At 46.6% G+C, this 24,323-nt stretch overlaps 8 protein-coding genes across 8 annotated transcripts; 4 read left to right on the top strand and 4 right to left on the bottom strand.

Annotated features, from left to right (window-relative positions):
* Positions 1-1,012: 1,012 nt before the first annotated feature.
* On the top strand, positions 1,013-3,261 carry F5B22DRAFT_630845 (uncharacterized protein). The gene is made up of 2 exons (XM_047976578.1): positions 1,013-1,979; positions 2,045-3,261. The coding sequence occupies exons 1-2, from the start codon at positions 1,309-1,311 to the stop codon at positions 2,784-2,786; spliced, it is 1,413 nt and encodes a 470-aa protein (XP_047824919.1). The 5' UTR covers positions 1,013-1,308; the 3' UTR covers positions 2,787-3,261.
* A 2,359-nt stretch (positions 3,262-5,620) lies between these two features.
* F5B22DRAFT_630844 (uncharacterized protein) lies at positions 5,621-7,666 on the top strand. The gene is made up of 2 exons (XM_047976577.1): positions 5,621-5,696; positions 5,764-7,666. The coding sequence occupies exon 2, from the start codon at positions 6,008-6,010 to the stop codon at positions 7,472-7,474; it is 1,467 nt and encodes a 488-aa protein (XP_047824918.1). The 5' UTR covers positions 5,621-5,696; positions 5,764-6,007; the 3' UTR covers positions 7,475-7,666.
* Positions 7,667-7,973: 307 nt separating this feature from the next.
* Positions 7,974-9,022, top strand: F5B22DRAFT_652478 (uncharacterized protein; the record flags this gene model as incomplete). Its single annotated transcript, XM_047979612.1, has 4 exons — positions 7,974-8,284; positions 8,352-8,436; positions 8,490-8,709; positions 8,796-9,022. The coding sequence occupies 4 exons, from the start codon at positions 7,974-7,976 to the stop codon at positions 9,020-9,022; spliced, it is 843 nt and encodes a 280-aa protein (XP_047824917.1).
* A 730-nt stretch (positions 9,023-9,752) lies between these two features.
* On the top strand, positions 9,753-11,237 carry F5B22DRAFT_662682 (uncharacterized protein; the record flags this gene model as incomplete). The annotated part of the gene is made up of 1 exon (XM_047980465.1): positions 9,753-11,237. One exon carries the CDS (start codon positions 9,753-9,755, stop codon positions 11,235-11,237), a length of 1,485 nt encoding a protein of 494 aa, XP_047824916.1.
* Positions 11,238-11,265: 28 nt separating this feature from the next.
* F5B22DRAFT_630843 (uncharacterized protein) lies at positions 11,266-12,522 on the bottom strand. The gene has a single exon (XM_047976576.1). It carries the CDS (start codon positions 12,405-12,407, stop codon positions 11,421-11,423), a length of 987 nt encoding a protein of 328 aa, XP_047824915.1. The 5' UTR covers positions 12,408-12,522; the 3' UTR covers positions 11,266-11,420.
* Positions 12,523-13,046: 524 nt separating this feature from the next.
* On the bottom strand, positions 13,047-15,093 carry F5B22DRAFT_576571 (alpha-glucosides permease MPH2/3). Its single transcript, XM_047973211.1, has 5 exons — positions 14,696-15,093; positions 14,162-14,634; positions 13,775-14,109; positions 13,328-13,719; positions 13,047-13,265 (listed from the first exon to the last, which is right to left on the bottom strand). Exons 1-5 carry the CDS (start codon positions 14,939-14,941, stop codon positions 13,077-13,079), a joined length of 1,635 nt encoding a protein of 544 aa, XP_047824914.1. The 5' UTR covers positions 14,942-15,093; the 3' UTR covers positions 13,047-13,076.
* Positions 15,094-18,131: 3,038 nt separating this feature from the next.
* Positions 18,132-19,569, bottom strand: F5B22DRAFT_640451 (heterokaryon incompatibility protein-domain-containing protein; the record flags this gene model as incomplete). Its single annotated transcript, XM_047977855.1, has 2 exons — positions 18,132-18,198; positions 18,368-19,569. The coding sequence occupies 2 exons, from the start codon at positions 19,567-19,569 to the stop codon at positions 18,132-18,134; spliced, it is 1,269 nt and encodes a 422-aa protein (XP_047824913.1).
* A 982-nt stretch (positions 19,570-20,551) lies between these two features.
* F5B22DRAFT_630831 (phenylalanine and histidine ammonia-lyase) lies at positions 20,552-23,702 on the bottom strand. Its single transcript, XM_047976575.1, has 5 exons — positions 23,237-23,702; positions 23,070-23,170; positions 22,502-23,008; positions 22,206-22,375; positions 20,552-22,156 (listed from the first exon to the last, which is right to left on the bottom strand). Exons 1-5 carry the CDS (start codon positions 23,368-23,370, stop codon positions 20,885-20,887), a joined length of 2,184 nt encoding a protein of 727 aa, XP_047824912.1. The 5' UTR covers positions 23,371-23,702; the 3' UTR covers positions 20,552-20,884.
* Positions 23,703-24,323: the final 621 nt, after the last annotated feature.

The following is a 24,323-nucleotide window of genomic DNA, read 5'->3' as shown; positions in this document are numbered from 1 at the left end:
GCCCGCCTCTCATGCCTCGGACCCTCTTGGACACTAGACTAAGACTAGGTAGATTATGAGTGGCTCTCGTAGGCTTTCGACGAAGGAGAAAAAAATATGTGGGTAAGGGGAGGCGAGGCGAGGCACGAAGATGAGGAGATGCAGAGCTTGCTTGGATTGACTTGGGAGCAACAACCTGGAACCAACCCTGCGGCTGTCTTAGGTAAGTAGAAAACAAGCAGCGCTTGACGGGGAAATAAAAAAAAAAAAAATGGGGTTTTGAAATGCTACAATGTGCTACTAGGAATACCCGCCGGCCGCCGCGGCATAACACATGACTCGGACAGTTGCAATGGTTTAGGTGAAGTCGCATAACCATCTACAAACCACATGTCTGCTTCCGACTGTGATACGGCACTTGCGTATTTCTTTCATCTTTCCTATTTCCCTTGGTCTCTAAGGTAGTTAAGAATGCCAATGGCTGACTCAATAAATCTATTCAAGTGTGGACTAGGTATGATAGGATAGACCCTGGTTAGAGGACAGTATGAGTGAGTGTTGCATTGCCTACTAAATCAGCATGTGTATCAGTAAATACCTAGGTCCAGGTAGGGTATTGATCTGCCTCTCCGTTCTGAATAGGCGGTTCACGTCATAAGTAGGTTGGATGTATGAGACAACTGCGGGTGAACAAGAGTGCTATGCAACATAACAAGACTATCTGGGATAACTGAGGTAATCAACAGCCTCGTCCTAGTCTTTCTTGACTACACTATTCGAAGCTGGTAATGGATTCTTCAGTCTCGTAAGTTCGCAGAGCACTTTCCGCCGCGTTGGCTCATCCTATCATCAATGGTATCTACTATATATCCGATACCTATCTTCACTTCACTTCACATCTTTATCGCTCCTCTGTAGGCGCCGTAATGCTGAATTATAGGAGGTTCGCAGAGATGGCGGGGTTCAGTGGGTTGTGTGGGCCCTAGACTAGTACCTACTACCTACCTAGGTACTACCTACTATTGTAGGTAGACCTGCAGGCAACCAACACCGTAGCTAAGTACAGGTAAGTACCTATGCCATCCCAAGTGTTGCATCTACAAAAGAGATAATAAGCAGATACCTGCAACAGTAAGAGCATGGCGACCAACAACATGTAACTTCTTACCCTTGATTCATACATACTTACAAGTGTGATGGTACGATATGTGACTCACGCCTGATCTCTTTTGACCGCCCAGGCTCGTTTGTACAAGTTTCATTCATTTTGTCCATTGAATCAGGTAATCGTCGGAATAGGTAGACCAGAGCTGACATAGCCCACCGGCTATGGACTCATTACCATCTGAATTGCTGTCAAGGATAGCATATTTCCTTCCTTGTACACCTGATCTGATATCTCTGCGCCTAGTAAACAAGCGCTTCGCAGCCATAGCCTCGCGGCCACTATTCGAGATGCTCAGGTTCTCCGGCCGGCGACAGGATGAACCCGCCATCATGAACTTTGGTCCCAACGAACCTGTACTCGATCCCGGGCGTGTCGGGCGAACCAAGACCGTCGACTTCAGCAACTTGGCTGAAGCGGTTGACGAGGTCATAGATGGTTCCTTGGCGTGCCACACCAAGACCTTCGTTTTCGACCCCGCCTACTATCGTCAGAAATTCTGGCAGGATTACTTGATGCAAGTGGAAAATGAGGAACATGAGCCCGTCGATGAGGCTGACTTCGATCTCGATGGCTACGAGGATGAGGCCGACATGGAAGCCGCAATTGAGCGTGCCCTGGAGTGGCGGCGAGCGCGGCCGGACAGAGAGAAAGATGTCCTCGAATCCGCTCAAGCCATGTGGGACAAGAAGATTGCGGAACAGGAGCAGAACAAAGAGGCTGTTGAAGCCGCTCTCGCACGGCTCTTTCGTGTTATGACATGCCTCGAGAAAATTGTGATCAAGCCTTGGGAGTTCGATGGGACCTTTATTTTCCCAGACCTGGAATCCTGCAAGTATGAATTGGCTCCCCGCGATCAGTGAGTGAGTGACATGACATTGACTCCAAACCTTCTTGCAGTTCTTACGAAATTGACGTGCAACGCCGGGACTCATTCCCCTGCACCTTTTTCCTCGAGGTCCTCGCGCGAGCACTCTACGCCGCGGACCGGAGAATCAAGCATTTGCACGTACAAGAATTCTTCGTTGAGCATCTTCATGATTCTCCTGCCATACGCCATGTGTTCACGGGTCTTCAACACATTAGTTTGAACATAACACACGTTGAGTTCCTATATGTGGGAGCTCAGAAGTCCGAGCTCCTTATCGAGCTGTTCAAACATGCCCAGCCAACTCTCCGGCGTCTGTCGATCATGGCAGGTGGTAAGTGGCCAAGCCTTCCTGCAAGGGGCACTCATTCTCTGTTGAAGATGGTGGGCGATGGGACGGATAAGAACGGCGGAATGCCGCTCGTTTTCCCCCAGCTCGAATTTTTTAAATTAGGAGGCATCATTCTTGGCACACCACCACTCGTGCAGTTCTTTAATGCTCAACCCAACTTGAAACAGTTGGAGTTCAGTCACATATATCTTTCCACTAACGGTTTTGCATGGCCCAACTTAATAGAAGCACTTCCTGCGGCTGTTGAGAGATGGACAGTGCGCGGATACCTAGGCCACGAGCCTTTCCGGCCGCCATTCGATGATGACGCCCCGGCAGCTTACAACTGGATGAAAGAATGGACCCTTTTAGAACAACTAAGTTTACCCGGTTGGAAAGGGGTAACGGGAGCGGACGGTCTTTACTTCGAGCGAGTGGTCTGAAGTATTGGCCATCTAACCTTGTCGGAAACTGCACATAACCTAGTCACTACCAACTTCTCTATCATGTGGCTTGCTAGTCATCTACGCCATTTACTTCATGCTTCGCCCCTTACTAATTATTTGAGCCTGGCTCTTCTACGTGATGTACATGGGGAACACAATAGATTCATATAACCGCGTCGTGCCTTATTGGCAGAGCTCGTGAGTATTGTCCAGAAAATTTAACGAGTACCTTCGGAGGTTCGTTCGTTCTAGACCGTATCTGATAGCAATTTCGTGACCCTCCTTTCTTACGTGTGTCAACTTACACATCATCTAGCTTCAACTAGGCTGAGACAAAGCTATACCATATACACGTAGTATCACTAATCAAAAACCCCCTGATTGCTAGAAATTATCTCAGAAAAGGCAATAATACCTGATAATTTTCAGTACCAGCACGTTTGCAGTATCACCGCGCTGTGAAATGAGGTCCGAGTTAGTGTTGCCATAGGCTGAACGTGAGGTTGTTGCGACTGAGCTTGTGGCATGCCCACATCCGTGTCAACGAGCTTACCAAAGTAACTTTACACTTGTGTGTACGCTCCTCCACATATGTAGTCATCATATCAACAGTAATTAGGTCTCATAAGTAAAGACGCTATCATTATAGTTTCTTGTGATAAATTACGGCATCCTCAGGAGTAGGGGTCGTAGATAACGCAGGTGTTCCCAAAAGGCAAGCTTTAGGAACAAATTATGCCGCCGTGATATTCTTTCTTGTTTTTCTATCATCAGTACTTTCCATGTATATGACAAGATATAGACTTAGTTCCGGCCGGTAGGCATGAATGATGGTACCCGATGTTACGTGATCTTCACTTGCTCAATTATTCACCGGTTATCCTAAATAGGCCTTGAAGACGGTTTAGAGGCCGTCAGTTTATCGATAGCACTACACCATTATGACTTCATGTGAAACATATGACGAGACACCATGTATATCACGTTCAACTCGCTTGTTACACGGCCTGAACCTGCTAAACACCATCGCATGTCCTTGTACGACAGTAGCTGGCAGTCTATAGTGATGACTTCTATGTAGTCTTATTCGTATCCGGGTGAGGCGTTGGACATACCTATTGCGTATTAAGCATAGACCAGATACTTGACCGGTCCGCTAATTCTTTCGGCGCGGCGATATAGGTAATCTGACATGAGGCTAAAACCGCCGCATATCTGAAACATATCGGGAAGTTAGGAAGGCAATCCAATTGCATATAGAGTCAAGGTCAGCCATCAAGCCACCAAGGCTACGGAAAGGACCCAAATAGTCACATATATTAGCAACCATATGGCGCCTATTATACTGTGAATAACTTCAATTCAAAACCTTTGTCGTCAGAAGCTCCTATGTCATTCAAGTTTGACTGCAGTTCCCCGGGCATCTGTTCAACCATAGCAGCCAAGTGAACGGTGACTAATCAAATAAATGCATGATGATCTAATTGTCCGATTGCATTCAGCTTGTTAGCCTAGTTACTAGCGCGCCACCCAGTGGGAGTACGAGGATATCACTGAATGTAAATGCTGATCAGCTAGCTGCCTGACTGGCTTCTTCTAGATCACCAGCCGCTGAAACATCACTTCGGCGATGGCTCAATGGCGTGTTCCGTGAGTAACCACACGAAGCGAATCATGAATCTCCGGGAATTCATCTGACCCATTGCAAGTTATCTGGCTCTAGTTACAGCTTACACTGGACATACCAAAAACGACTAGTTGCGAATTATTTCAGGCTCACCTCTTTGTCGAACATTGTGATCGGCCTTTCTGTACCACATGTAGCGGAGAACCAGCACCCAGAAGTCCTCAGTATTGACAGGTATATTCAGCTCGCTCTTCACTCGCATAGATATAAAGAGGTCTTGTTTCCCTGGAATATCGAGAGGCCTCATCCCACTCATAAAAGTTTCCCTGAGAACAACATTGATTCTGGCCCTCTTTTTACAATGAAGTATCTTATATTGATTGCCGCAAGCTGCATCAGCGCTGCTTCAGCATCGCCATTCCAGCTACAGAGTCGAGTCTATAAGCCATGTACAGAACTACTGTTTACAGATGCATCATGCTGCCTCCCTGAGGATGCGAAGGCCGCTTTGGATGCGAAGGTCTCTTTGGATTTCGATTTCTATCTTGAGTAAGTTTACGTATCAAATCAAAGACACTTGCTTTCTCTCAGTCAACTCAAACGTATTGCATTTGATATATGATGATTACCGGCCTAACACGTTTGCTAAATAGTTGCGTAAAGGGTATTGACGCATTCTTGCCTAATACTATGATACCCGAGTACGGATATACTAAACCATTCTTGCAGTTAACCCACCCCCTGCTTCTTATGCCGCTTTCGAAGCCGCATGCGAGAGTGGGGAGGAGCCTGTCTGCTGTCTGACAGTAATTTATTTTCTTTGCTCTCTCCTTCTCACTTCGAAGCAGCTGGTAACCTGAATAAATGATAGGAGCCCGAAGCAGGCCTTAATCTCTATGGATGTAAGGAGCCTAATCAGTCATAAACGGCAGTGATGAGGACGGAATCATTTATGTGAGCCGAGTCGTTTAAATGAGAGGAAACCCATAATTTATCTATAAGTCAGATTCACGAAGGTTCCTTCGTCAGCTCTATTAATGGTTCTCTTCACCTTGCAGTAATCTGTGCCAGTATTTTAGGTTATCAAATATCAGCCAAGGGATTAAATGCTACTACTTAGTATTGCATACAAATGTTGTAGCGTTGGTATAGAAGCCTTTAAAATTGTAGATTTTTTACTTAATGTCGAGAATAAAATTAAAGGATGCTTCAAACCCGTAAGCCCTGGATGCGGATATCGCAACATCTTTCCGTTATTAGATCTGATACATGGGGTGCAACTGGTTTGCACACAATTGATTAGGGCGCGTCAGATGAATTTTAGGATTTGGGGGCTTAGAATCGGACCACGGTTCTATAAGAAGTAACCGAGCCAGTGCGGTGTAAGCTGGCCTGAATGACCCTTGAATAGGACTTGATCATTGAAAGGCAAAAGAATAAGGGGGCTGATTGGCAATATTAATGTCGAGTGTGTCGCTTCGAGATAGCAAACTTGGTCTTCCTGAGAAATGGATTTCGAGAAATCGTGAAAAAGGTCTGAGGATCGTGCCAACAAAGGAACTAAACAGCAGTTGCTAGGCCGCTCGACATTATGTATCGCTTCTCCTATCCACTTAGAAGGGAATACCCTTACAAGTGGCTTACCCCTCTTGTAGCAGTAGGGGTGCTTATCGCGATCGCAAGCGTTCTGTTCGTCAACATAATAACCCAAAGTTACCAGCTCGTCGCTACCACAACCAATGACATCCGCGCCTTGCGAGCCGAGCATCATTCTAATAGCTTCTTTAGCATTTTGCGCCGGAACACGAATGTGTCATGTGATTACACCTCGCTTCCAGTCAACAGCGAGATCTTCACAAGAAACTATGCGCTGCCTTATACCATCAGGAAAGTCTGGCAACAGTACGATAATGGGACGATAGAAAACCTGGGAGCCTTGCCATACCGCGAACACGCCCTAAATGACTGCAACGTAACGAGTGTCGGGATCACCGTCAACGGAAAATTTAGCCAGGGTCCACTCCTCAATGCCCGCTCACGCGTAGGACTTGACATCAAACCACAAGCGATGTGCGCCATCAAGGTCGAAACGCCAAAACAGAAGAATACGAACACATACTTTATTCTTGAGGGCGCATACAACCTCATAGACGACCGCCCACACTTCCTGCTTAGAAACAGGACATCGTCAGCAAGCCTATTCTGGGGTGAATCTTTGCTGTCATTGTACTACCTCGTGACTAGCCACGCGTATTACAACGCCTCGCTCAGCAGGCCCTGGGGTGACCCGAATAATATGTATTCCGCGTATACGTACTCAGCGTTCATCAATCTAACGCGGCAGTCCACTGCGAGCGTCGGGGGCCCGGACGAGGTTATAAGTGATGACTTCTTCCAGATATATTGTACCACCGAGAATAACCTCTGCCTTAACACCACGATCCCATCATTGTCACAGGGCGGTGGCACCGGCGTAGGACACTATGGGTCACCGTATCCGACTATCTGGCCCGGCGTGAACATCCTAGGCAAGGCAATGTGGTTCACGGCGATGACGGACCTTGGGCAGAAGGACATCACCGTCCCCAATATGCTCGCGGATCAAAACCTACTAGTGAATCTTACGAGCAACTTGACGAACGAGGTGAATGCATGGCTTGAGGTGCAGAATTCGTCCGACGACAGAGGCAGCACGAGTACGCTTGACATGAGTCTCGCTACTACGACCTTTGATCCTTCTGTCACACCAGCTCCCGCACTTGGCGTCCACACTAGTTATTTCTCGACGAATTATATCTGCCAGAAGCCAATGCTTAAACCAGCTGGCACGCGCGTCATAGCAATCCTATCATCCTCGCTGATTTTGTTGGACACCATCTGGAAGGTCTTCTGGTTTGTTTTCAACTTGATCGTTTCAGGCAGGCTAGAGCGAACGGAGAATAACGTCGTCGGAGTTCCTATTGCGGGGGATATGAGTTCAGGGGATTTACAGGGGAAGGCGGAACAAGAAGCCAAGACCTATGTACAAGTGAATCAAGTGGAGCGACCTCTGGATTAAGGAAGTTGTCATGGGTCGCATACAAAAGTCACACTTTTTTTTTTTTACCTCAGTGCAATCAACCAACATTGAAGCTACAAATTTCTAGCTAATACTTCCATATAGATAATGTCTAGGGCTATACTTTATATAAACAATACGGTATATAGATACCTAACTAAGTAAAAAATTAGTAAGTGTACTTAAAGGAACAATGATAAGTTATTGGTAAACTGAGGTCCATTCGTTGGAGCTTTTGAACACTACCCGTAGGGTCACCGCTTCTTCTTCTAATTACCGGGAACCCAAATATTAGAGCGACACGATTCAATGCCCACGAAATGATGAGCTACGTTCACAGTACTCGTTCTTTTCATCAATGGTCAGTGTCCATCTTTAAACTTAGGGGATATATCGCTGATATTGCGTGGCCCCTTAGGGAAGCGCTATCAACGAGGCAGGCACTTGAGCCTCTAAGTCCTACCTTTGTGCCCCTATACTTCGAACTGGTCTTACCAAAATGGCTGACTACGTCTTCCGCGATGAGCACTCCCACACTGCAGTTGAAAATAGACAGTGTCTCCTTTCATGGTTTGAGAATGCAACTCTCAGAGGCGGGGCATGGAATTTCTTGACCCTTGCTGCGTACCTCAGTTATTCGCCGCTGAGCTCGAAAGAGCTGAGCGGCATTAAAATCTTTTATGAAAACTACGAACCGAATTATTTGGTAATCCTCAACTCCTATCTGATGAAAATCGCCATGTGGGAGCAGCCGGCAGTGAAAGCATTTGAAGATGAAGAGCAAGACCTCGGTCCATCGCAAAGGCATACGTAGGTCATACACTATCTAATACATTCATGATTTAATGTTCAAGTTATCTCACATTTCACCTCTTAGTCCTGAAACACCCTCGACAGAGTCACCGTTTTCATTTGAGTTTGAAGAAAAGGCCGATGTCACCAACTCTACCGGGAGCACCTCTGTAACCACCTGTTTCCCGACTACTAACACTATGACGGCGCCGAACGCTCATAGCCAAGCAAAGTTGTATTGCAGCAAGCACAATCGCGTATCCAGCAACAAGCCCAACTACAATCGCCATCTCCAAGAAAGTCGTGGCCAAGGAAGGTCATTCAAGTGTCAGAAGTGCAGCCAAAGTTATACTCGCAAAGACTATCTGATAGCCCACGGAGCAAGGATAAAGCACCATTTCTATTACCACAAAAGAGACGGAGACCTCCCATGAGGCGCTCGAGTGAGTTGGCTTACAGGATTTAACTCGGATTGAACAAGGTAGCCTTAGAACGACGATCTCAAAGGCTATCTTGGTGACTATGTTAGTTTCGCTAGCTCTCGCATCGTCAACCTTGGGGACTGGAGATTCCTCTAATACTAATTCTTCTATATACGAGAAGTTACTCTCAGCCGTCGACTGGGATCTCATTCGTGAGAGCCAGCCCAACGGCTGCCTAGGCGGTTGCGACGATGAAGGTGGGGATCGCGAGGAACTTCGTTTTGACCCCTGGCGATTATGTGTGAAGAGCTGGAAGATGGGCTTTTCCAGGTGAAGTCTACGGCGTCGGTAGCCCGAAATTGCTGTGATCTGTGCGCTCATCCTCAGCATGTAAGGGGTCAAAGCTATCGATGGAAATAATCACCTGTGTTAAATACTTAGGGCCTTGAGCACAAACTTCGAATATTGAGACTCTATGTACAGTAACATAGCTTGTAAGTCCTTTATCTCGCCGGCCAGTAAGTATAATCATTCAAATGTTACTCTCAGCTTTGCCATTCCCTGTACGTCATCCATTGATGAACGATTCCGTTGCAGCATCCATATTGGGAAAATCTCTTTAAATAGGTGTATAAACTTAAGGAGCAAATCTTCCCGATTCTTCCAAGGTAGCATAACTAACCTAAATGGCTAACTGTTGCTTTCTATCCTGCTAAGTTGGAACAATAGCAATAGGCCAATAAGAGACAAAATCACACACGAGAGGCTGAGAAATTATCTTTTTACGGCAAAGAAAATACAAGGATGAGCAGAAATGAATACAAACAAAGATAGAATTGATTGAAAACAATGAATTTTTTATTTATTTTACGGGTAGACGATAGAAAGCGCAGTACTTCTTTGTGCAATTTAACCGCAGATTATAATAAATACTTGGTATTGGGATAAAGCGCAGAACACGAATGTTCAACAAACAGCATTTTGGCCCATGCCTCATCACCAAGTTATTACACAATCTGTAAATAGGACATTGAACAATCACCCAGCCATTAAATCACTCAATCATGCAAAAGGCCAAGGGGCAAGTGATGCTCGGGCGGAATAATACTTTCCAAAGTTTGTACGAGACCATTGTTATCGCCATCACGACCACCTTTGTACCTTGGTTCCTTCTCAAATATTTGAATGGAGGATTCTTGACTTTCTGGGTCATTTTTGCCTTCTATCAAATTCTCGCCGACACCGCCCCTCGTCTGCAATATTTCACTCGGGAGTGTCGATGGACTGCCCGAGCCATTGCCCTATGCCTAATTATATCTATGGCGTCTTTACTCCTCGAGTTAATATATCTCTTTCGCGTCGCCATCGGCGGCCGCTTTCCTCGAAGTTCTTTTATTGTGGCCTCTCTCATTGTATCAACGCTAGCGAGGGCACTTTACCAGAGAGCAGGGGGCAATCAAACCCCCAAAGAAGAGAGGGTAGGTCAATATACAAGCCAACATTATAAGCTTTGCGCCGGCTCTTCTCCAGAATATAACCCCCAAAATTCAAATCCCGTAAACCCTCCATTCTCATCTCCGCTCTCTCCAGTAAAGGAAGCGCCAACAAGAGATTGGGAACCTCTTACTACTGCATTTTGGCTACGTCAGGCTGCACGTCGTACAAATCAACAACGTAAGCACCGCTCCCGATCTCGGGTAAGCTCAAAGGTTTCTCCTCCACCATCTACTCACGAGAATGTAATGCGAACACAAATTTCGCCTCCTGCATTTTTGGCTGCTGTCACTACAGCTTCCCGTTCAGTTCTTCCCCCTATATTGCCTCCAGTCTATAAACCAGTCACCAAATCGCTATTTCAACCCGTTCTCAAACCAGTCTCTGTACCAGTCTCCGAATCATCCGAATCGGTGTTGAAGCCGGTTTCCAAGCCAGTTCTCAAATCACATCTCCAGTCACTCCCCAGGACGGTTTCGACATCAGTTCCCGAATCGTTCTTCGTATTTCCTCCAGGCTATCGTCCAAGTGTTCCGTTTGGCTTTCCCGTTGATTTCATAGAAGACTCCCCTTCAGATCCTCTTGCAAAAGGAGAGTTTATTTTTCATTGCCTATTTCCAGACTCTGCAAGGATCATCCCTACCATTGGTGACGGCTTATGTGGGCTCCACGCGATACGCAATAGTATACGAGCGCAGGCACCACATCTACCAGTTCCCAGTGTAAGAGACCTGTTGGACATTCTGCATATAGAGGATGAAGAAACCTTTGAAGTTTGCGCAACAATCCGTGCTGCCACGTTTTTAGGGAAAGAGGCCGACGCTTCGCAAGACAATCAGAGTTGGTTCTTGGCCGACCATCTCGGATTCATTTTTCATAGATGGGCAAGAACCCGAGATCTAAATGCAGTACTAGGAATACGAACACCGACTAATGGGGGTGTATGGCATAGTATTCACAGACCAAATCGAGTTCACAGTGGCGCAACTGGTGTAGACGTTATTTGGATCCAACATGATGGATGGGCCCATTATTCGGGTCTACAGCGCTTGTGAACATTGGTTCCGAAGCGAGTCAGGGAAGTTTTTATGCAACTAAATCCATTTATTCTGTCGTGTTCATTTGTATATGTTAGGTAGCTATACGGGAAGGATTGTTTTGTGCCATCCTCGTTCTCTGAAATTTGATTTTATTCCCGGTATTGAAACTCGGTCTCATCGACACTCTTCCAACTTAATTCAGTATGTGAATTCTTCATGGACTAATCTTTCACTCAGTTTCCAATGCTTTTCCACCTGATCGGAGTTATAAACATGCGCGTCTAGTTGTGCCAGGTGGTTATTCTCTAAGTAACCGGGAGATTTGGAAGATAGCTCGGGGTCGAGTGCGGCTATCAACGGAGTTGCGCCGATCTGTGCATATGTCTTGAATCGTGGCTTATCAAAGGCAGGATCCACGTCACTGTTCCGTTTCGCAGCTTCAGAAATGGCGTCGTAAATTTCTAGGACTAAATTTGCACCGGCGTTGGTATCGGGGTCAGAGCCGGGATGGGCCGCGAATGAGCTAACTCCGTGACTCCCCAGTCGTTGGAATAATCCAATACTAAAGAAGATGCTAGTCATCTTGCCCTGTCTGTAGTTGGTCCAGAGATCATAGTTCTTGTCGTTCGGGAAATTGTAGTGGTCGAAATGCACTGGGCTAATGCGGTATCCGAGGCAGGTTAGATTTATGACACGGGACCCTCGACGGCCTCCCTTTTGAGCCCCAGCCACAAGAGCCGGAGCTAATAAGTTGGTCAGTAGGAAGTGACCGTACTGATTGGCGAAGACCTGTAAGTCAAAGCTCGCTTTATCATCAACGGTATATTCTTTGATTCCCGTGTTACCAGCACTGTTTAGCAACACATCAATAACAGATCCGGTAACGTCCAGGATCTTGTTCGCCGCGCTTCGGACAGAGGCACAATCACTTATGTCGACTTGGACAAAGGTTACCTTGACAGCGGGGTTGACGTCTCGAATTGAGGCCAGGACAGGGTTCACTCTAGATGGATTCTTCGAAGCGAGGATAATATGAGAAGGTGAGCCTCGAGCTAAGGCTATTGCCATTGAGCTTCCGATGCACGGCTGCTCTGCACCGGTGATAACGAATGTTCGGCTCCTGACCTGGTCGACGAAAGCCTCAACGACCTCCTCACTAGTGGCTGCTGCCCCAAACTCCGGCATATTGATGATGATGGTATTCTTCGTGCCCAAATGAAAATGCCAAAAGGAGACGGTAAAGAGTCAAATTTGACGTGTTATGTTATGTCTCTAATAATTTTGTAAAGAGAAAAATGACGTTGTAGATAGATTGGAGTAATTCAGACGTTAATACCGTGGGGGCTATCCATATGCACTGTCATGCAATTGATTATCTGCAGTTATGTCTTGTTGCATCTATGCTGATCCCTAGCGTCGACTCTACAGTCTCTACTTAGGTTAGTATAAAGGCTCATCGCCAAAATTCCGTCCCTTCAGCGGACTTAACTGCATTTGCTTGCAATCTCCAAAGAATTAGGGTAGGGAGGAACGGGTTCCCATCCGAAGGCAGAGGTTCTTCATGGGACTTATTCTCCCGGCGTTGGAAACTGATGAACTCCATTCTAGAGAGTTGTTCATCTCTTCAATCTCTTGGACTAGCATAGCATTATCGGCGTTAATGGCTCCTTTTCCCTTATCGGGTCTAGCACGACGGTTACAGCTGCAATGGTGCCAAGCATCAAAGTCGCATTGGTCGATATCACTCGAAAATCAGGTTAATCAGCATGAGGGGTATTACAATTCTATACTATGATCCTCTTTCAGCCGCGACTTTCTTCTTCGCATCCACGACTTCACTGGCCCTGTCTGCATCTACTCGTCATCATGCACATCAATAACTGTCTTCTTCCACTGGCGTGCCGGCACCTTGCGCCTAAACAATATGTCAATCTCACGGTACGACCGGCCTCTCATCTCAGGCAGCCAGAAGTACGCCACGACGAAGCAGAACAGGCCGGTGCCTCCCCAGACGTAGCCACACTTGCCACCAAGATTTCCACCCTGTGATTAGGATATATGTCAGCAATTATCACCGCAAAGTTGCCAAGGGACGGGAATCTTACCGTGGGGTTGAGCAGCCAACTAGAGAGGAAGATGAGAGGAATCTCAACGAGATAATATGAAGCGCGTCCAACTCCAGTGGTGAGAGGTCTGAGGCGAATAGAAGAGGTTTCGCCAATAATAACCCACGACGCGGGCGCAGGTCCGAGGGTGAATAAGACCGAGATAATTAGACCCAAGCTCGCTTGCGCGTTGGAGGCTGCGACAGACATGCCAACAGAGGCTGCGACACCAAGGGCGATCAGGAGGACGACGTTGAAAGCAGAGCCCCAGAGGTAGATGGTACGTCGGCCGAGGTACGAGGTGAGGATCCAGGAAAGCATGACGAAGACTATCTGCAGTCCAGATACGACTAGACCGAGGGCGAACGCGGTATTGGTCGATACACCAGCCTCTGTGCTTGGAGTTAGTATACACGCTCGGGTATGTTAACACTGATCACGACTCACGCTCGAAGAAGAAGACGGCCTGGTTAGCAATCAAGTTGCCCGTAAGATTCTGTGCCGCGTAGACACCGCACACGATGAGGGTACGGTAAAGATCAGTGCCCTTGAACAATTCGAGATGGTTGGGTTCCTTCTCGGTCTTCTCGAGTTCCACCACACGACGCATCATAGCTACGGTCTCGTTGACATTCAGTCTCGACCTGCGTCCCAGACGTCCAACAGCATTTGCTGCTTCTTCAAGACGTCCCTTCCGAACTAGCCACCAGGGAGACTCTGGTGCAAGGAAGATAAGGATAGCGAGCGGGGTGGGGAATATCCATTGAAGTGCAATGGGAATCCTAGTTCCTCGTCGTTAGCGAAACGTTTGCATCGAACTAAAGGAGAGCATACTTGAAAGCACTTTCATTCCTGACAGGGTTGTAGACGTAGGTCACGGCGCCAACAATGATACTGCCAATGGCCCAGAACATTTGCAGCATTTGGGTAGCAGGGGCTCGAAGTGGGAGCGGCACAATCTCACTACAGTATGCCGGTGCATTGGCGATGAAGATACCCCACGGCAAGCCCTCAAGGAGCTGAGAAACGAAAATAAGTGGAAGCGAGTTGGCAAAGTAGAAGAGGAAGATAAAACCGTTCAGGAACATGAGGCCGGCTAGTGTCGCCCAGCGATAACCGATCCAGCTGGTGAGTGGACCAGCAAGGAAGACGCCGATAAGAGCACCAAGTTGTCCAGATACCTGGAGCGCCGACTGCCACGATGTCGTGATGTACCAATTACCCTCATGCATTACACCGTATTTTTCTCTGAACGCAGGCAAGGCGACGAAGTTGTTACAGAGGAAGACATCGTAGGATTCCATAATCTTATGGTGGTGTTAGCCTTGCAGAGATCTCCAGGTCGAACAGATATATAAGGCAGCTTACAATGGTGAAAGACATGACGAAGGCCCAGAAGGTCGCCATGGGGTAGGCTCTAACGGCCTCCAGTACGCCCATGTTGTGTTCCGCGTTCTCTGCATCGATTGCGTCGGCCTTATAATCAGAGACCTTGGCCCTCGTATCCAGGTCGTAAGCGTGCTCTTCTTGGGAGACAACCCGCTCGACCTTGACATCCGCGTCGCTGCCATTGTGCACCGCGGGTTTTTCGCCCTCAACATTGGTTGACGACATACTGAATTGCTCGCTAAGTTACCAGATTCCTGGGATAGGCGACGGATCACCAAGGGAGCTTCAAGAAACACAGAACAACAGTACGAGCGAACTGTGTTTTTATATGGCATCTGCAGATCTCGGCCACATGTTCTAGATGTAAGCTTCGGTCTTTATTCACTGCATGTGCCCGCGTGATACAGCTGCAACTAACACCGCGTCCCTAGGTGAGGCCAGGGTCGTGATAGGTGCGTATATTAATCATACGAGACTACTAGAAGGTGGATCCTAGCCACTGCAATCCTTCAAGTAGGACAGTTACGTGCAAGACAAGCAGGTTTCACTTCGTCACTGGAGCAAGCGCCTAGGGATAGGACCGAATGGCGGGGGGCTAGCTCGTATGGCGAACACAGACAGACTGGGGAAACCGGGGAGACGGGATACGCTTGGTAGCGACTCCACATACAGTGTATCGTTAATGCAGTGCAATATCCTTTGTCACTTTGAAGAGCCACTTGAATTGGTGAGAAGGGGTTTAGAACGACATGTCAGTACAAGGAATGACATAAAAGGCGGTATGTAGGGTGGTAATTGTAGGTAGGAGGATACAGAAAAAAGCATTTTGAGGTAGCACTGGGTTAGGGTATGGGTAGCAGTAGGATAGTAGCAATGTGGCCATGAAGGATAGTGGAATGGACGAATGGACCAGGCAACGACTGGAATGCATTCTTGAGGGCGGAATTCGTTGTTGGCTTGTTGACTCGGTGAGGATAGGACGTCGAGGACGGCCCCAGATTGCTTTCCCCAGTGTTCCCCAGAAACTGCCCAGAACTCAACTCCCGAGTAGCTTCGCTTTAGTTATACCGAACTACCGAACAATCGAACTAAGAACCCACTGACTAGCTACTAGCTGGTTGCCCTAAATCCCAAATGAGACAAGAGCCAAGTCTTGAGAATGAGCAAAGTCGACCCAACGCATTCAGGAAGGAGGAGACAGGCTGGTAAACCATGGTGGCTGACGGGACCATCCAGAACGCTGAGCAGAGCAGGAGAAGCAGGGGATTCAGGGAAGTGGTACAGAGACGCCATGTCAGTGGGAATTTCATGACCAAGCGAGTCTTAGACACTCTCGACGCCCTCGACACTCAGCAGCTAAGCAGGGATGAGGGGGCTAAGACATGCTTCTCTAGAGTAAGTCGATTTACCATCTCAGCTGATTCCGGTATCATGTCGGGAAACTTACATAGTCCATTATAGACAGCTATCAAGGTAATGGAATGAATGGCGGGAGTGAGCTTACTGTAGCTAGTTCTCCACGGGGAATGATTGACCAACACTGATACCGCCTAGCTCTGAGCCTTGGCCAAAAGCTAAAGTGCTTATTTGGTGGGTGAAGAAAATGCTTATCTGGGCGCCGAGGTGCTTGGTTTCACCGCGTACGCACACCATGATGCACCCATCCGTACTTGATCATCCCTCCTTTTTTTGAATCAAAATTCCGGGTGGTCCGAGATCTTGTTTTCTGCTTTTCTCTATTGGAGTGTCTACAAGGAGCTGAATTGAACCTTTACACGGGGGGGCTCACATACCTAGAATGAACTAGGTTAGGTAGGTAATTTGTTGCAAAATCTTGGTGCTCCGTAGTGGCCGGGGCACCACCTAATCTATTATTTATTTCGGACTGTCTATCACCAGTAGCGCCGCCGACGCCAACTATTGTGCTTCCATCCTGAAAGCCTTTGGACCCCGGCTACAGCCCCTTGCAGAGAGGGTTGTTTTGGCCTCTCAAAGTCCGCCATGCCGCGTCCCGATGAAAGCATCCGTTGGGGCCTGACGGGAACCTTATCCGTCGTCACGCACGTACGCTTCAGCGCTTGAGACTTGGAAAATGATTGTGCGACTTTAGGAACAGTGCTATTTGGGGTGAAATAACAAGGAACGTGAATAGTTAATGGCGATAATAGGTAAACCTCTTATTCCGGCAAGAAGATAGCGAAACCTGAGCTATGCACTTGCCTCATGGACCAATAGCTCAAGATAAGATGAAGCTTTTAGAAGCGAAGGGTCTTGTTTGGTCTTCTTTTGAACCATCGCGGTTCTCCGTATTACTGGTGCCCATAAATTGAAAGCTGATACCGCCGGATTCCATCTTCTACAAGCAAAGCAAAAGGATTGAGTTGGCAATCCGCCTGCTCTGTGTTTCTTGACGGCAAGAACATATAGACGCTTGTGTAACACCACAATGCCGTGAACCACTCACAATCGCTTCCATTGCTATAATTGATCCAGAGATGCATTACCCAGACACCGACCGCCATAATGTCCGCACTAATATTAGGGACAGTGATGAGGATCCCCACGAGGGGTGAAAGCAGCCCTATACCAAGCATCAAAGCTACGTACCGGTACCCGCTGAGGCTTTGAATCCCAAGAAAGGTTGACAATGCTGGGACTGACAGGCACACGAGCCATGCGCCGTCGGGAAGTGGAATTATCTCGGAGAATATTGGCACTATGGATATAGTCGCTATCCAGGTCCTATAACGAGCAATATTGGGTGAGGCCTCGGGCGCCAGATAGCATACCGCAGGCAGAGCGCGGTACGTTATAACATGAATTATACCTGCCCAGGCAATCATTTTGTATATCCTAGAGCACAGAAAAACACACCAAAGGTCACACTGCATCTGTACAGACAGGAGACCCAGGGACCAAGCCGTGAATATGCATCCACAAGATAACGTGACTTGGTAATAAAGATCAGAGAACAGGTGTTGGATTGGTAGAGGAATATAAGCTCCGACCATATCAGGGAACAGGGATATTCTCTGTAGCAAACTTTCTCTCGCTTTGCGCAAGTCCAACATATTCTCCTGATAATTCTGAAGAATGGTGAATAATTTTTTTTCTTTCTTACTTCTTATTTCGTACGGATCGCTGATGCGGAGTAGATATTCTGAAGCGTGAGTCGAGTCAACTTGTTCAACATTTACCAGCAGAGGCTCAGGCCCGCGGCTGTCTCTTGACGTCTCAATGAGTTGCCAGTTGTTCCAATCGACCGGGGTCAATCCAGTCGCTTGTCCGACGCTACGGATATAGTGATTAAAACGCACATGCATCGACCCAGGAAACAGGAGTTGAAGGTGTTTTGATGGGATCATCGCTGCTTCAACATCGACAATATAAGTCTTGTCCGTCTCCCGCGACCTAATCAATAACCGAAATAGTGGCTGATTGACCCTTCGATTAGGCCATTCGCACCCCATGCCATCTGATAGCTGGAACACGTCTCGTGAGACGGCTAAGTCGAGGCACTGGAGCTTCGCGTCCACATATATCCGCAACCTCTCCCAGCTCGACTGTCGTATTTGTTTCCACCCGGGCGCAAACGTGGACAGCATTAAACGGCGCTGTAGCCATATGTGCCATTTCTTGCGGTCAATGAACTCAATAGGGGCGGCTGCGCGGTCGAATAGCCCGCCAGGGTAGCTATCGAGGGGGATTCCTATAAGATGCCACGGATCGTCCTTTCTATGGCATGGGAGCAGCATGCATGGGTTCGTGTTCATAGAAGCGGGGAGGCTAATAGAAAATCCTCTACTAGTCAGATCCCAGTCCAGACTAACTTGCATGTTGATATAATCGGTGCACCCTGAAAAGCAGAGAGGACTCGGTGCCAGAATCTTTGGGCACGTAAAGTTCAACAATCGAAATTCATCGCCGTTGCGGTGTCTCCAGGGATTATCTATACCGAGTAAAACTTTGCCAGCCGATTTCCATTTCGAAGAAGGGACAGGTTTCTCTGGCCTTAAAGTCCTCTGTCCCTCTTCATTTTCAATAACCACATTCCATGCGAACAGGGTCGGATCGAACTTTTGACGAATAATTGCTTCTTGTAGCCGAAGGAATGCGTTCGAGCCTTCCCCGTACAAGAGAGGCATATTAACTTCACACAACCCTAACAAACAGTAGGCTATATCTTCGCTTCTAGTGGTCTCGCGCGTTGCCGCCCAACTCAACTTCTCAGCCACAGTAGCCGCATGGATCTTGTCCATTCGCTCGAAGTGGCCCTCACCGGCATCGTAATACGGCTTATCCGATGCGCGGTAGTGCAACTCGGCGGCACGTGAAGTCAGATAACGGCTCTCAATGCGCGTGATACTACTAATTGGATAAGCCAGAGAGTCCCGGTTTCCGAAGACCTTCCAGTTCGCCCCAACGAAGAGGACCAGTTTAGGTGCTAGTAATTCTTGCAGAGTCCACCCCCGTGTGAACCAGCGGCTATACTCGAATTCCGCCAAAAGATGCTCCGATGCCTCAGAAACGTCTGGGAGATACGCAAAGCAGACGGCCGATCGCTCATACCACCTGAACATAGAATTGATAGCTTCTGACAGTTCAGCGCTGCTCGCCTTGTCGATGCAGCAGGTGTCGATCCAGACATAGCTGTAGCCGCTGGCGATGGCAAGCTCGCAGAATGACTCGATTTTCTGATATCCGGGTTTTTTGATTGCGTCGGGTTGATTGAACTCATGAAAAGATACTTCGTCTTCTTCATCTAGCCAAGTATGAGATAATATTGCGTACTTGGGGACTTTGTTATCGGAGACCTTTTTGAATTCCAGCGTATGTGCATTTAGAAGCCGCATGATTGATAGTAGGTGTTGCAGCAAAGGCAATCTCAATTCTTGTACTTTCTTAGCGATTAAGTAGTATGTATTCTGGAAGCTGAAAATTCTGTGCATGTAATGTGCAAATAGCTGGAAATTGAAGGCCTTCGGCCATTCAGGGGCTATTTCAGAGGGCCATGCTGACGCCAAGCTTGACCTCACAGGTTGAAACATGAAGGAATGCGCCCGACATCCTGGAACGGTCATCTTATCTACCTAGCTAGTCACTCCGAACATGGAAAGAAAAAAAAAGATAAAAAAGAATAGCTTGAACGCATGAGGTTTCATTCATAGAAGTTTGGCTACGTTGTCACACATTCCCGACCCGTTTTGCGCTTCAATGTCTGGGGATGCTCACTAAACTTGTGAGATAAACCTTCAGACTTAGTACGTTAGGTTGAATAGATGGCAATAGAGTATAGGCTAGTAAAGTATATTAAGTAGGTTATGTTGTGCTATATAGTAATAGCTATATAATTGGACCCCTTACAACAATGTATTAAAGTTGTTATAAAGGGTTGTTGCAAAGGGATTGCCTACGTAGGAACAGCACTTCTATAACTATATGGGCTAGGCGCTATATTATAGCTAGCTTAGTGAGCTACCTCGCCGTAGTGTAGGTTCATCGAATGCCTGACATCACCGATTAGGAGACGTACGATGAAGCGATCAAAAGCATTACCTATGTTACTCATTTCGTGTCGCCTCTCCCATATGCTTCCTTGGACTTGGAAAAGACGCCCACGAGCCCTATTTCAACAGCGCTGTCAACATTCTAAGCCTAGCTGCCAAACAGCATGAATAATAGATATGCTGTTCGGGTTAGATGATGGCGACGTATTCGTGGCTTAAGACACACAATATCAAGTTCATCTTCAGTCCTAACGAGTGCACAGCGGAAGGCTTAGGCTTACGTGCATTCGATCTGCAGTTAACAATAGAAGCCTAAGAATGCAGACATCAGAGCCCGAGTTTCCTAGTTCCGTCCTGACTTACCATTCCGTTCTTCATTACCTTATCTCTTCCATAATACCATATCACATTCGAGTAAAAGGAAATAGGGCAGCGGAGCACTAAAAATGAACTTTTGACAAGTTCTGACCTTGTCTTGATACTTCTAAGTAAACACGTAAGAGAGTTCTATCTGAATTGAGCATGAGCTCCAATAGTAGAACAGAACGATACCTGTATGGGATCTGGCTCGACCAGCCCAAAAATGGCCAATCAGTGCGACTTGGTAAAGATCTATTACATGTAGAAACGTGTAGACTATTCCAAGACACCCAGCATCCAGTTATTCATGGGGCTCTAAAAGACCTGTCAAGGCTTCACTCAATGTGCCATCTCTCACAGCACGGTATACAACTCCCGTATATGAGCCGACTGTCGGTGCCTGCCTGCTTCGTATATCCTCGGTGGTAGGTGTCATAAGTGCTGTTGATGCGAGAATCGGAACTTTCAAAGTATGGCGTAGAAATGTATAAACTACTTTCGATGCCCTACCAAGCAGGTTCGTGGCATCCCCGTGCGCAAGGTAGAGACTCCTATTCGCGCGCCATGCATCATCTAGCGTAAGAGAAAGCGCTTCAGTAAAACGTTCAAGCCTCCCGATAAGGCCAGGGTCGCGGCCAAAGTTTGGGTTATCGAGTATGCTCGGTCGCAGAGACTTCGCGACAACGTCAAAGCGCCTAGGCGCCTCTATATTCGCCGTTGCTTCGAGTGACGACAGAAGCTCCTCCCAAAGGGCTTCCTTGAATTGTCTGAAAGACATATTGATTCCATCCGAGTTCAAATCCGGGGGTTGTTCAGATCTGGCATTTCCTAGCACTTGTGCATCCAATTTCGATCCTCTGTTAACTGTCAGATGACTTGGTAAGGGCTCAACCAACATGAAGTGATCGGAGACTATGCTAGTGAATTGTAGTTTGTAGTTCTCGAGGAACTGTATATGCATAGCGCGGAGATCTAGAGCCTGACACACAGCAACTAAATGGAGGGCAACAAGTTGCGAGAGAACATCGTTTGCCGTATGTGTATAGCGGGCAGATATAAGAGCTAATGAATTCAGAGACTGATTCCCCATTTCTGCTGTTTGAACGTGATTAACGGGGTTTGCTAAAAAGCCTAGCTCAGCGGTTAGAGCTGCAATATAAATATCAGTGCCCTTGAAAATAAATGACACGTTGGGATCGTCGGCAACTAGGTTCGGGGGTAAGCCTCGATTTGTAGCCGGGTTGATAAGCTCTGTACATTGGCTGAAAAGCATACGTCCTATGCCTTGGGTAGCCTGTCGTGCCTTTTCCATTGCAGATGTTACCGACTTAGCTTGAAAATTTCCACCATGCAGGAATTTTCCTTCATAGGCAAGAGGGTTATCGGTAACCGAGTTACACTCTATGGATATTTGTTCATGAGCTAATACAAGATCTTCAAGTATAGGACCAATCCATTGCGGTACTGTTCGGATAGAGTAGCGGTCCTGGCGTAGCATCCAGTTGGCTCCATCATTGGCCTTTGTGAGTTTCGATCCAGCTAGAAATGATAGAATGTTACGAGCACATTCCGTCTGCAATACACGTTAACTCGTATTCTATTGACAAACAATGTCGACTAACCTGCCCAGGGTGGGGACGAGTTTGAGAGAAGAAAGCATGAAAGCTCTCCATTGTACCGTTCAAAGCCTCGACGCTCATAGCAGTTAATATTTGAGCAAATATAGCCAGAGAATGGGTGTCATGAAGACCCAAGACAGCTGCGGCAGCCGACACGGCGGTTCCGTTAGTTACTATAATAGAAAGAATATCAGCATTTCAACTTTTAAACCCAATGCAATACAAAGCCACGATGGTACAGGTATAAGCCAACAAAACACGGAAATCTAGAAAGAGAAGCCAAGAATCGTATTACTTACTAGCAAGCCCTTCTTTGGCTTCTATCATAATGGGCTCTAGGCCCGTTTCTGCTAATGCAGCATCTGCATATACTGCAGTGGAGGTCTTTGAAAGAACCCTGATAGTAGTTTTACCTTGTATTACTCCGCAAATGTAGGATAAAGGACTTAAGTCACCAGACGCCGAGATGCTACCTCGAAGGGGAATCATGGGGATAATGTCATGCCGCAACAAATCTTGCATTCGTTCAACAATGGCAGGTCGAACAGCTGAGCATCCAGAAATCAACGAATTGATGCGAATAACGATAGCTGCCCGAGCCCATGACCGAGGCATGAAGAAGACATCATGGCTTCCGTCAAGTAGAAAGTCATATTGATGGAAAGATGGTTGCCGCGGCGTGGAGTGATGATCTCTTTCTCCGGGCGGTAACACCCCGTAATGAAGTTCCCGAATTAACGCCCTTTGAAGCTCAGCGAACTCACTAGTACGCAGATCCGCAGAACCCCCGAAACTGGTATTCACACCTATAGTGGTCAGAATTAGACAAGAACTCTCCACCTACTCCTTTCTATTGAGGTCTTTTACCATATATAACATCCCCATTCTGAAGTCTGTTCAAAAGTGTAGAGAAGCTCCTCTCCATACGCTCAAGTGAAGAGTCACTGATTTCAGTACCAGCATTGTGACTAGTACCAAGTTGAGCAAGACTTCTTTATAAATAAACCATCAGGTGTTCAAATAGAATTACTGACCGAGCAACACTTATAACATCTTCTATTGTCAGATCGCTCCCAGTGAGGGTTACTGGATCAGACACTTGACCAGTAGCGAAGGCTCCTACACGCTTCCAAACGCGGAGAACCAACTCGGTGTGAGTGACAGCCATATGAAAAAAAAAAACCTTACCAAGTTTTCAACAGGACTAAATTGGCTATATGATGTTCCAAACAAAGGTATTTGCCTGAGTAGACCCGACGTTCCTAATATTCTTTGTCTATTGGCTTCCATCAAAAATGGCAGTCTTGTAGGATGACCAAGTCTCATAGAAACGGAACCACCGATAAAAAAGGGGTGATGGGTTGGGATGGTTCAGGCAGGCGATGTTGCATCGCATAAGCGGAGGTTATTATAGCTACCAAATCCTGCATAGATAACAGTCCTTTTCTGTACTCTGAAGAGCACCGGAAACCAGAACCTGACCGTTCGAATTATTCAGTAGTGTCGGCAATATACCTGCAGCTAACTGTGGCAAGAGAAGGGGCGGATAAGCAAAAACCCTGCCTCACGACCACCCCCCGTCACGACCAGGGCCCTAGGCACCCTAAAACGCGCTTTAACTCCCAACCACCTAATTAAACACTATTTAATAACGCGACCGTGTTTAAGTCTTACGATAACTTTTTATCCTTATTCTATTTAGAATTAATTCCTCTTTATTATTATATCTTTTAATTTTAAAAATTATTATATTATAGCTATTATTTATATAATTTAATTTAAAACTTTAATTTAAATAATAATATATATTTAAAGTATTAATAAATTATACCTATATTATTAACTTTAAAGTATTTTTATTAAAAAATAAACCTATATTAACCTTTAAACTTTATTAACCTATTATAAATATTAATTAATAAATTAAATAATAAAATAAATTAAGTTAAGCTTTATAACGCATCTCCCACTTGACCTGGCTACCCCCCTAGCCCATACAATAAACGTCGGTGCGCTAATCACGTAATAATTTAATAACTCTACGAATAATAGTCGTATAAAACAATAAAATATACCATTAGATTCGTAATAAAAAGAGCTATTTAACGGTATCCTTTACTA

The sequence above is a fragment of the Xylaria bambusicola genome, assembly GCF_022495145.1.
Source record: "Xylaria bambusicola strain CBS 139988 unplaced genomic scaffold F5B22scaffold_93, whole genome shotgun sequence".
Lineage (NCBI taxonomy): Eukaryota > Fungi > Ascomycota > Sordariomycetes > Xylariales > Xylariaceae > Xylaria > Xylaria bambusicola.
The sequence above is the reverse complement of the archived record's forward strand: the minus strand, read 5'-3'. Positions and strand labels throughout refer to the sequence as shown.

What these genes read in the sequence shown, in the direction of transcription:
- F5B22DRAFT_630843 (XM_047976576.1), bottom strand. Translation starts at nt 12,407, where the DNA reads ATGCCGGAGTTTGGGGCAGCAGCCACTAGTGAGGAGGTCGTTGAGGCT.
- F5B22DRAFT_630831 (XM_047976575.1), bottom strand. Translation starts at nt 23,370, where the DNA reads ATGGCTGTCACTCACACCGAGTTGGTTCTCCGCGTTTGGAAGCGTGTA. An exon ending in GAATGGGGATGTTATATATG is followed by an intron (nt 23,009 to 23,069) that starts GTAAAAGACCTC and finishes TGACCACTATAG; the next exon opens with GTGTGAATACCAGTTTCGGG. An exon ending in CTCGTCCCCACCCTGGGCAG is followed by an intron (nt 22,157 to 22,205) that starts GTTAGTCGACAT and finishes CGTGTATTGCAG; the next exon opens with ACGGAATGTGCTCGTAACAT.
- F5B22DRAFT_630845 (XM_047976578.1), top strand. Translation starts at nt 1,309, where the DNA reads ATGGACTCATTACCATCTGAATTGCTGTCAAGGATAGCATATTTCCTT. An exon ending in CCAGACCTGGAATCCTGCAA is followed by an intron (nt 1,980 to 2,044) that starts GTATGAATTGGC and finishes ACCTTCTTGCAG; the next exon opens with TTCTTACGAAATTGACGTGC.
- F5B22DRAFT_630844 (XM_047976577.1), top strand. Translation starts at nt 6,008, where the DNA reads ATGTATCGCTTCTCCTATCCACTTAGAAGGGAATACCCTTACAAGTGG.
- F5B22DRAFT_576571 (XM_047973211.1), bottom strand. Translation starts at nt 14,941, where the DNA reads ATGTCGTCAACCAATGTTGAGGGCGAAAAACCCGCGGTGCACAATGGC. An exon ending in TCGTCATGTCTTTCACCATT is followed by an intron (nt 14,635 to 14,695) that starts GTAAGCTGCCTT and finishes CACCACCATAAG; the next exon opens with ATTATGGAATCCTACGATGT. An exon ending in AGGAATGAAAGTGCTTTCAA is followed by an intron (nt 14,110 to 14,161) that starts GTATGCTCTCCT and finishes ACGAGGAACTAG; the next exon opens with GATTCCCATTGCACTTCAAT.